This window comes from Amblyomma americanum, chromosome 7 (genome assembly GCF_052857255.1).
Source record: "Amblyomma americanum isolate KBUSLIRL-KWMA chromosome 7, ASM5285725v1, whole genome shotgun sequence".
Taxonomy (NCBI): Eukaryota; Metazoa; Arthropoda; class Arachnida; order Ixodida; family Ixodidae; genus Amblyomma; species Amblyomma americanum.
Window position 1 is genome coordinate 70,750,943 of NC_135503.1, and position 11,967 is coordinate 70,762,909.

Genomic DNA, 11,967 nt, shown 5'->3' on the forward strand with positions numbered 1-11,967 from the left:
TCCCTGCGGTTTGTGCGGAAACCAAGTTTAAGTACAGGAGCGCCCTAAAACTTGCTAGCCGTCCCGCTAAGTCCGTTGGTAGAGCGGCTGCTCCAATGAAGTGGAGGTACCGGTTTTAAACACCGGACAAGAACTAATTTCTATGTAACTCTAACGTTTATGTATAAGCTCCAAACCTTTTCTTTGTAGCCGTATGGCTGCGCTTGCGTGAATGCCAAAGAAAAATCCGCTTTCAACATAATAGAAACTAACTTAATAGAAAATCAGAGTAAGAAATCAGACAAAAAAAAAACAATATTTCGATATTTTTAAATGTAGGCATCATCACAACATAGAGGATGCCTAGTAATTCCACCAGCAGTCCGAATATCGCGACTGATGGACTGACCATTACAAAGAAACTGACGCAAACACAGAAGTTTCAATAGAATCTTAGTAAAATGAGTAATATAATACTCACGCATTCCACTGTTAAGGAGACTTGCGAGTCCCATTGTTTTTTCGGCTGGTTCCGGTAAAACTAATAGCTGTCTCATATGCACAATTAAATTTTAGAATTTTGAACTGAAGAGCGGTGTCTGTTTTCATGCCAGGCAAATTTAATTGACTCGAAATATAGTTCATGTCGGCATTTTAATCATTTTGGTGTAAATGCCGGAGCTTATTCTTTGATAGCTTTTGTTCTAATTCGGCCGTTGGCTTCGCAGGGCATACCTTTTACCTCTCAAGAAACTTGACATCTTTCGTCGTCGTAGCCATAGCATCATCACCACCATGAGGACAACTATCATATTCTGTCCCAGATGGTGAAGTGCACTTCTGCGCAAAACTCCTCCCACACACCTACAATTTAACACGCCTTGCGAATCCAAAGGCCCCCTATCGCATCAAAGCCACGTTCCTAACACGATATATACCCGGCTTATGTGTCAGTCAAGTACATTATATTTTTAAGACGTAAGCCTTACTTAAGCCAAAAAGTGAAAACCCGTCTGTGTGTGTCCGTCTGTGTCAACACTCGACGGTACCCGTATAAGATGGCGTCCTCAAGCAAATTGGTAGGTGGCGGTCAAATAATGATTGGTCGCACGATGTTCCTCGGGACAACCTGGATTGCACAAGTCCAACCGGCGGCAGCACCTGCCGATCCAAGGCAGTGGCGCCCCACTAAATTCCTGCAGCATGACTCCAGGAGCGGCATTAGGACTCCCAGGGGCATACGAATGTCAAGTATTGAAAGTCTAATTCTGCAAATATGGGCATTAACCCATCAGAATCGAAGGGGCGTCGTCAACGCGACGGCTATGTAGAGCCATGCAGAGCTCGAAATGCCAGCTGTGTGGCATCGGGTTGCATCATGCCGCAACGTGCGGCGACGGCGTTCACAAAGTGAGCGGGTGGGCTTACGCCTTCTCACGCGTAAGTATTCTAAAGCGTCTCTGATGACTTTCTTTTTGTTGTTATCATGCCCAAATTCTAGTTCTGAAATGCGCTTATGGTGTTAACTTCAAGTAAAAAGCTGCATGTCATGAAATCGCTGTGCTTCCAGAGGCCAGCATTCCTGTCAACCACTAACCTGCCTGTTTTCCTCTTTTGTCCTCTTGCCATCCTGCACGCTGGAGCTGAAGTCGCTGATGGATGATATGCTGCTGCTGCTGCTGGGTGGCGGCCGGTAGCGTCGCACGTACACCTTGTTCCCAGTCTTTTTCATGTTTGAGAGCGGAAAACTCGTCATATTTAGACCACGGGTGCGGCTTATGTGCGCGCCGACAGGTCAGGGGAGTTGGGGTCGAGAATGCGGTGCTTCCAAGGGCTGCTACCGTGGTGTCACGTGGGTGCCATTCTGCAACAAATTTAGCGCAACAGCGTTCAAATAGCATACTGAAAAGCAGGCAGTTGGAAAAAGAGACCATGTGATGACACAAAGGAGACTGTTTTGCGAATAACAATTAGCTTGAAACGACTTTCTTCCGCTCCGCCACATTGACATATCATACTTTGTGCAGTACTGAGATCGTGTACATTTCATAAATATTAATATGCACCTGCTGCTATCTCCGTCCTTTACATCATAACCGAAATAAGCCACCCTTCCTAACGCTTTTCTGAGAAATCTTCAACAGCTGGTGGTAGACGTCGAGATATGTTGGTGGCCAATATAGCGGCACTTTTACATTCTGCGTTTTTTCAGTAATTATCGCTTTTGCTAGTTTTATTGTTATTTTACATTCCCGTAAGCATTAAAGCCTGTTTTTTAAAGCAAAGTTAGTTGTAGCACGGACGCGTGACAGATGCCAATTCTGTGGCATAGCAATTACTCCCTGGTTCTAAACGACTTTCACTTCATGTAATTGCTTGAAGATTTTTGGGCTGTGCAAGTTTTTGACAATCTCTCCCTACTTGAGAGAATGCTAGTCCTCTTTGTCTCTTTCGTGAAATAATTTATACACAAAGAACGCTTTATGAATTTCAATGACAGCAAGATTCGGCTTCGACAGACCAAGCCCTTTGCTCAACAGTATTTTATGGTCTCTCATTCGCAGGCGTTTCTGCCTCCTAGGGAACCATTATGACCGGGAGTGAGCGCCTTGCGATTAGTGGCATCCCGCCGGAAAGGAAGCAACAGTCTTTCGTTTCTTTTTTTCTTCCCAAGGTGGCCTTTAATGGAGGAACATCCGCCAGACAATCCATTGCCTACGGTATTGCGCAGACCACCACTCCTCCCAATACTGGCGCTGTATCGCGGGAGGTAAACGAATAGAGGCGTCCAAAAGCATCATAATGCGACGCAATCGATGTGGCTGGCTGTTATTGAGAAGAGGCGTTGTTTCAGCGCCCACAAAATATAGCAATATTTCGGAACACAATCCGAGGCAAAGCGCTGAGCTGTTTGCGTACAAAGCAATCGTCGCAACGTGCTTTCTTTACGATGGATACTGCCCTAGAGTAAATATGTCTCCACTGTGCAGCTCGCTCGAGAAAAATAAACCAGTCGTTTACCCGAGGCCCCTTCCATCCAGCCACTGGCCTGGACCTGTTTACCTGGGAAGTTTCGCGACACGCACCTTTACAGCTGGGCAGGTTACACAAGTTTCCTCTGAGGCGCGCCCAGTGGGCTTATATTGTCCAGCACGACTCATAACACGCATTGCGGTAGCGTACGTTCGCGAGAAGGTCGGATATATTTACTCTTTTTCCAAGCTAGCTTCGTTTTTAATTTACTTGCACAAGGAGTAGATTAGGACGCGGGGGGCAGAACATCAACAGCTCTGTTGATTTTAATAGTGCACTGTCCTCGACCAAACTCTTCGAATCTAAATTTGCTGAGAAATGCACTCGCTGCCCCCACCCCTGTTTCTGGACCCATGCTCAACACGCATAAATAGTAAGCCAATTTGGATTTTCGATGAAGCCGGAGACGAATTGATTCTTAAGCAAAAGGGTGTGTGTGTGTGTGTGTGTGTGTGTGTGTGTGTGTGTGTGTGTGTGTGTGTGTGTGTGTGTGTGTGTGTGTGTGTGTGTGTGTGTGTGTGTGTGTGTGTGTGCGTGCGTGCGTGCGTGTGTGTGTGTGTGTGTGTGTGTGTGTGTGTGTGTGTGTGTGTGTGTGTGTGTGTGTGTGTGTGTGTGTGTGTGTGTGTGTGTGTGTGTGTGTGTGTGTGTGTGTGTGTGTGTGTGTGTGTGTGTGTGTGTGTGTGTGTGTGTGTGTGTGTGTGTGTGTGCGTGCGTGTGGAAAAAGCGCTTACATATTCTTAATCCGCTCAGATAGGGCAAAAATATATTTTAGCACTGTTTTTATTTGCTCTTTATTTATGAGCGAAATGCATCAGCACCGGCTGATTCCCGAAGTGACTGACGCAGTGATGACGGCACGATTGCGTTTGTGTATTGTGGTTTCACAATGCGGCCAATATTGCCTAAAAAATACGTGTGCATGAAATGGGGAACCTTGTCTCGCAGTTGACTTGAGGGCAGCGTCCCGAGTGCTTTTTCCCTAGTTCATGGAACTCACGTTCCACCGATCGATGTTTTATCACAACGGTGGCGATTAATGCGCGCCACTAGTGTGGCCTCCAATTAGCAGTCTCATTTTCGCGATATTCTTTACGTTCATAGTAACTTCATTTTGCTTGTTCCCTGCGTAATCCGTCGCAAGCTTTCTAGTCTCTTTCCATTACCGCGTGTCCACATTTTAAAGTAGAACTACTTGAAGGCTTCGGCTACACACCTCTTCTCATTCCTTTTTCGTATTCTTTGCTCACAAAATATTTAGCTGTGTTCTTCCTACCTTCAAAGGACGACCAAGGGACGACCACCTTTTTAGGCCAGTGGTTACGCGGTTAATCTCCAGTCTTTGTAGCAAATGTTCTTTCAAATACAGTATCAACTTCGCAACTGTCAGCCCCGTAACGATTACAGCCTTTTAGAGTCATCCCATGTGTAGGCGAAGAGCTTGAATGCTTTTTGATCTTCCCTCTCAGTGCAAACGAACGGGTGTGTTTCTGTGTTTTGCTTTCCAGCGGAGCCCCGCCGCGGTGGCTCAGTGGTTAGGGCGCTCGACTACTGATCCGGAGTTCCCGGGTTCGAACCCGACCGCGGCGGCTGCGTTTTTATGGAGGAAAAACGCTAAGGCGCCCGTGTGCTGTGCGATGTCAGTGCACGTTAAAGATCCCCAGGTGGTCGAAATTATTCCGGAGCCCTCCACTACGGCACCTCTCTTCCTTTCTTCTTTCACTCCCTTCTTTACCCTTCCCTTAAGGCGCGGTTCAGGTGTCCAACGATATATGAGACAGATACTGTGCCATTTCCTTTCCACCGAAAACCAATTATTATTATTATTATTTCCAGCGGAGTGAGATTTATGGCCTTCCAAGACACGCACACAAGCCAGCATTCACAGAACCATCTGGGCGCCTGACTGGTACCCTGGGTCTGACTGTTGGAGCCTCTGAAGAGCCGCGACATGTCAGAGACACCGCGTCCCGACGGCCGAAAGGGAAGGAAAGGAAACGGGGTTGGGGAGCGACAAACAATCGCCTGTGCCACTGGGGCCGTGTTTATGTGTGTCTGTGTATTGTTTTTATTTCTAAGTGAGGCAGTTTGCGGGCTGTTTGCCTGTGCGGCAATCGTCGCCACGCGCCTGCTTAACGATCGAATTTGTCTAGGAGGAACGAAGCTAAGAGGCGCCAACAGAGCCGCAAAAATTTTATTACCTTCCTTTGGGGCGTGTCTCACCGGCTCAGAAGACACATTAAGAAAACGAATTGCAACAGCTTTCGCAATAAGGTGGCTCCCATATATTGGATTTCCTTACTCTTCTTTGTGTAGGAATCGAAAGAGAATAATGGTCAGGACTCTGGTTTTCCTTTCACTTTTATATGTTCTACAAGGTCAGTGCGATGGCTTCGAGCATATTTAACATAGGCATGCACTGGCTGGACCCTATTGTTTCTGGACTAATGCTGAACTAGCCCGTAACTTGAGTAGTGTTTGATGCCGCGAATTTCGATTTCTTAATAGAATTACAATAAAATTTAAAGTTATGTCCTGAAAAAATTTTTGCAATGCATGCCAGGTACTTAGCAAAAGCGCTTACATTCTTCCAGCTCGCCAGCAACGCAATAAAATAAATATACGCAAAAGCGTTTCCTTTTAGATAGAAGAGCAACAATGAATCGTAAAAATTCAGGGGGCACTTTGTTGACCTAAAGTGCACTGAAGCGAAAGCTTTTGGCGTGGTGTTACTGCTAGTGTCACTGAGGTGTGGTTAAGATGTTAATTAAGTACGCAATGGTCTGATGCCTTTCTGCAAACTCTCTCTAGCCCGAGTCAAGGAGAACTGCATACGTCGACAGGAAGTAGCGTAGGCGTTAGCACGCTCAGCTGCAGAACGGAAGAATGGTGGTTCGTATCCCATCTTGCAAGAAGTTGCTTATATAGTTGAAGAGTGTTACAGACGGACAGACAGACGGACACAGCGAATATGAGCCATGAAAGGCTTTCCCTTAATACTACACACACACACACACGCACACACACACACACACACACAAATATATATATATATATATACATATATATATATATATATATATATATATATATATATATATATATATATATATATATATATATATATATTATTGCCGTTTCTTCTGTCTTCTGTTAGAAGAAAATGCTTTCGCGTACAGCCCTTCCCATTCCCCTCCCAACCAATAGAAACAAATTAATGGGTTGCGATCGTCACTGGCGCGTTCGCGAAACGATTGTCGAAGTGATCACGCCGCGCATCTTACGGCGACGATTGTGTTTATGTTATGCCGGAGTTAGAACGGACACCCTATGGTCTCAGATATGAGTGTTGACGCACTGGCAGTCTCTGGCTTGGAGTGGATTCGCAGGGAGAGTCCCGAGCACATTCTCCCTACACCTCGCCGAATGCATGTGTGTGGGCTCCTGTGTGGCGCTTGCGTGCAGCGTCACGAGCATGACGCTGCGCCTTGATTTTGCAAGGGTGGTCGAATGGGCTATTTTGCAGTTCATATTTAGAAAAAAAACAGCGCACCTAAAGACAAGGACTCAGGAAGATATAACAATACGGGGCTCACTTCAACTAGTTCTTTTACTGCAGAGCGACAATAAATATATATATATATATATTTATATATATATATATATATATATATATATATAGAGAGAGAGAGAGAGAGAGAGAGAGAGAGAGAGGAAAGGTGGGCTTTAAACATGGAAAGAAGCCGCCCACATTGTGAAGCTAGGCGAAGATTTTGTAATCCCACCATCGATAGCTGTAACGAAACGAAATGACATTATTTGAGTCAGGTTCCGTTAGCGTTACGTCGTCCTACCCTCACTTCGATGTTTTAATGGACGAGTTTCTGAAGTCGGCGTTTAGCTCTTAATGGACCTTTTCGCATCGGTCTTTTCGTCCTGCTTTTACAGGTATTTCTGGCTCTTTTAATGGATCTTATTTTCATTCTGCTCTTAACGGCTTTTTTCGATCTTTAAATGCATTTTATCTTCACTCTACTCTTCACGGCCTTTTGGCTACTTTATTCCATTTTGTTTTCATGTTGTTATCTCATATCGTCATTGGTTAATCAGTATCTGCCTATGGACGCCATCCTTCACCAGCCCTTACAATCTAGTCCATTCCCGGGGACAGCATCGTTATCTCGCGTCTTTTTCACCTCAGTTATCTTTCTGTCGCGTGCAAACCAAGCAGCTGCTCCCCATGTTTTCCCGCCCACCTTTCCTATATTTATGTCTCCCTTTGCAGTAAAAGAACTAGTTCAAGGCAGCGCTGGGTCGTTATATCTTCATAGTTCTTGCCTGAAGGTGCGCTGTTTTTTTCTTTCAGATAGCCTTGAGTTTATGTGCTGTCCATATTTTAATGGATGGGTTTCTGAAGTCGGCTATTAGCTTTTAATGAACCTTTTCGCATCGGTCTTTTCGTTCTGCTCATACAGGTATTTCTGTCTCTTTTAATGTATTTTATTTTCATTCTGCTTTTAACGACTTTTTTCGATCTTTTATAGCGTTTTATCTTCATTCTGTTCTTAACGGCCTTTTGGCTACTTTATTCCATTTTGTTTTCATGTAGTTATCGCATATCGTCATTTGTTAATCCGTTACTACGTATCGCAGCCATCCTTTACCAGCCCTTACATTTTAGTCCAATCCCAGGGGCAGCATCGTTATCTCGTGTCTTTCTCTTCTCAGTTATCTTTCTGCTACGTGCAAACCAAGCAGCCGTTCCCCATGTTTTCCCGCCCACCTTTGCTATACTTATGTTTCGCTTTGCCATAAAGGAACTAGTTGAGGCAGCGCTGCGTCGTTATATCTTCGTTACTTCTTGTCTGAAGGTGCGCTCTTTTTTTTCCAAATAGCCTTGAGTTTGGCTGCTGTCCTTTTCATCCTCGCAATGTAACTCCCATTCTACATCGCCGGTCGTGTTTTCATCATTGCGGCGGCCTCTACAGCGCGCCTACGATGACGATGAAAGTAACAGGAAGGGCGGGCATAGCGCACGGAGGGGTCACATGATCCAGGTAGATCGCCGTACTGACAGGACGACACCGACTACGTGAGAGTGGGGAACGAAGGTAGGACCGGTAGAGCTTTAAGAGCGTTTCCTCTGCGGCATACGCATACTCCAAAGATCGAATACGACCGGCCATATTTGTACTTCGTACAACCGTTTATGAATCGATTAATGATTTAGGCAGAAATTCATTACGGCAACCTTTAATTAGATACTCCCGGCTCTTAATTTTCTAGATATATAGCAATCAGTCAAACAGGGCAAATACGAGCGTGCCGAACGGCAAAGCAGGATCGACTCTCCCGACAGGCACCGATTGGGCGGCGCTAACAATTCCGTACTCAAACACATGTACTCCTAGGCATTTTAACCGCGAAGGCTATTACTCGGGGGGCATAAGCGTTGCTGCTTCTGCGCAGCTAATGTAGTATAATATAATGCAGAATACCATGTAACGCTTTCAGCGTGGAACACGGGAGAGTTTTGCAACCTCCGCCTTAAGGAACTGGACCCTAGACTGCGCCTTCGTCTTCCAAATAAATTAGCACGTCGCGAAGCAACATTGTTATGCCGTTTATGGATCGGTGTCCTTTTACCAACCACTATGCTTTCCGGATGGGGATAGCCGACAGTCCTGCCTGTGAAAGCTGTGGTTGTGAGGAGACCATCACTCATCTTCTCTGTGAGTGCCCTGCATTTGCGAGTGCCAGACATACACTGTGTTGTGCTCCGGACCGCCTCGATCCTCGCCCATTAACAGAGCAAAAGATCCTCGGTCCGTGGCCACAGCAGTCGACTGCCCTCAAGGCATACAAGGCACTCTTTGCCTACTTGAGAGCGACTGGATTGAGTGACAAATTGTGACAGCGTTGTGCGTGTGTGTGTTATGCCTTTTTCCCCTTCTCTCTTTAACCCTTTTAGTCCCCTAATCCCTCTTCCCCAGTGCAGGGTAGCCAACCGGAACCCCTTTCTGGTTAACATCCCTGCCTTTCCCTCCTTCTCTTTATCTATCTATCTACCGTGTAACCTGAACATATTTTCGGCTACCTCAATTCACGAGTTAAGCGAGCCAATCCAAACGTTTTTCTTTACGTCCCAGTTAGAGTCCAAGCTCACAGCAAGTAACACCGATTGCTATCAAATCCAAGCGTTCGTAAATCCAACATAAAATGGGCTATAAAATGAAGGCTTGAAAAACACACCCCTTGGTTACAGGTGGTAAGTAATAGTGCCCAAATGTTATAAGTTACCGCTTTGTACCAGTGCATTCACAATAAGACAACAAATAAGATAGCACTTACATTGACAAAGGGAGCATGTGGTTCGAATACCAAGGAGTTCAACAGGATGTCAACCCACCGGTAGCATCAGCCGCACCCGTGACGTCCTTCGAGGCAAGCCTCACGTGGACGGGAACATGAGCCAGGACGGCGCCTCGAGCCAACGCTCAAGGCTTTTGCCAACCTTACAGCAGCAGCGCTGTGGCTTGGCGCACGGTGAACAAACCCCAACACAACCTCTGTCTTCTCTTCTACGCTTCCGTGCATATATCTGTCTCTCCAGCTGAGTAACGTTGTATGGTATGTGCAGTTTAATATCCTAAAGCCGTAGGTTGGTTATAAGGGACGTGGCAGCGGAGTTCTCGGGATAAATTTCGATCACTTGCGATTATCTTACTTCAATTCGCGCTCTTTTCGTTGATGTCCTTTTCCCCTTCTCTTACTGCTGTCTCACCGTAATCAACGTAGGGTACTGTTGGAAATAAATAAAAAACATCATCAAGGCGAAGGGTGGGCTGCTAATGAGTATTCTGCCTGGTCCTATATTCCGGGTACGTAAAGGATATTTGAACAAAACCACCGCAGGAACAGAGACAAGAAAGAAGAAGACGCGCAAGCGCTGACTAGAAATGCAAGGTTTATTGAAAAAGAACACGTCAAATGTTCTCTTTTTGCAACCAAGAACGCGCATGAGCTGTACCAACAGCAATGATAAGCTGACAACTTCCGTCATGGGGATCGAGATAAAATAGTCCACAGTCATGAATGACCACGGATGGGGTGCTTAAGAATGACCTCCTCGTTTCGCGCCCTCGTTCCGAGTCCTCGTTCCGTCCTCGCTCATCCCTATGACTGAAGTTGTCAGCTTATCGGTATTGTTGGTGCAGCTCATGCGCGCTCTTGGTTGTGAAGAGAGAATATTTTATGTGTTTATTTTCGATAAACCTTCTGTTCCTAGTCAACGCTTGTCCGTCTTTCTTGTCGCTGTTGCTGCGCTGGTTTTGTTCAAGTATGTACCAACTCGCCGTGTTACTGCGTAAAAGACTATAGCCTTGAATATTACAAAGTTTTCAAATTCTCATGCATAAAGAAAATGCAACAATGCAAGTTCCCACATGTATATTACCAGCTGATTGCTGTCTAGAGGCGACCAAAACTAGTGCAAAAGTCTCAACCTGTATGTGGAAATTGAACCGGAACAGAACTTGTATCTTTTTCCCCGTGGAACCAAACCAACCGTATATTTTTCTGTGCAATGGAATTGGATCGGCACCGTTCCAAATAAGTTCTGGACAGAATTCAGCCCCACTATTGCTGCAGCCCATCATCTGTTTTTTTTTTTTACTAACTGACAACTCGTAACATGCACTTACCGCTCATTTTGAGTCCATAAGGGGATACGACTAACATCCTAAAATTCCATGTTTTTTGCAGCGATAAAAAAAAACACGGCTAAAGATATTCCGCATGCGAACAACATTCTATCGGTCTTAGCTCTTGAGACGATATTATTTCGTCACGGTATCTGGTAGCTGGTTCAAAGCAGGTTACTGTCCTTCTTGGCAAAAATTCGGATATTCGAGAGCTGTGCTAAACAAAGCGGACATGCCTGATAATGTGCGAGTTAACATAAATGAAAGAACAGATTAGAGACAAACACAGGAAAAGGACAGACGGAACGACGAAACTAGCTTAAGGGACTAAATAAAGTGATTCTAGAAGAGAACAGCACCGAAGGCCGCGACGAACTCCGGGGAGAGCAGATAAAGGGATCGGGGATGTAACGCTCGATTATGGAAGTAACAATCACCTGCCTGTCTACGACCAGTTCGAGATGAAGGCCTCTGCTAATGCATCCATTAACTCTGTCATACGAATTCTGCCGCCAACCTTTCTTTCCAGGCTTCCTAAACACATTAGCCGACCTTATTTTCGGTCCTCCCCTGCTACTTTTGCCTATCCTTAGAATCCACTCCATTACGTTAAGTGACCGTTGATTTTCTGCTGCCTGCATTGCGTGTCTTGTCCACGCCCGTTTCATGCAATTGATTTCAGCGAGGATGTCAATGCCTCGCGTTTCTTCCCTAATTCACTCGTCTCTCGTCTGTGTCTAAACCGTACCCCTAGTATTCTGCAAGAGACCAATGAAGCAAGTCGATGAAGCAAAATGCACATGCGATCACACAATACGATGCGAAATATCTGCATTAGCAGTGTTGGTTGCATGTTTCGGTTTTACATTCGTCGCCTTCCACTGGGTCTCCGAATTTGATATCGTGGTCTCTCGTTCGTTCCACTGCCGAATGCGCACCTGGAGGTGGAGCCTTATGGAGGGCGGGTACGGGTTATGGGTGCTGCTGGATTGAAGGTGGGCATGAGGGGAGACCTTCTGGAGCATGGAGTGGGTGGAGCATCTGAAGGGTGGCTTGTTGGTTAGTGGCGGGTGGACGACTCCTGGAGTGTGAATATGTGTGGTAGGTGCGCTTAAAGCGTTCTGGAGAAAGGAGGGTGAAAGAGAATTGGTTAGTGGTGAACGAGTGCCTCTATGTCAGATGTACATTTTTACCCGTGCTTGCTTGGATCATGCATCTTTCTGCCCTGCAGTTGCCCAGATCCGCCAACACACGC

The 11,967-nt window shown here is 45.8% G+C and overlaps 1 protein-coding gene across 2 annotated transcripts in view; it reads right to left on the reverse strand.

The window, feature by feature from the left end:
* The window catches only part of LOC144097211 (uncharacterized), a 38,203-nt gene extending 28,621 nt beyond the window's left edge, over positions 1–9,582 (reverse strand). Inside the window, exons 1-2 of one of the 2 annotated variants that reach the window (XM_077629964.1) lie at positions 9,419–9,582; positions 1,577–1,843 (exon numbers count right to left, since the gene is read on the reverse strand). In XM_077629964.1, coding sequence (XP_077486090.1) covers positions 1,577–1,735 — 159 coding nt within the window. In that variant the 5' untranslated portion in view covers positions 1,736–1,843; positions 9,419–9,582. Of the gene's footprint in view, positions 1–1,576; positions 1,844–9,360 lie in introns of both variants that reach the window. The other variant, XM_077629963.1, reaches the window with a different exon arrangement.
* Positions 9,583–11,967: the final 2,385 nt, after the last annotated feature.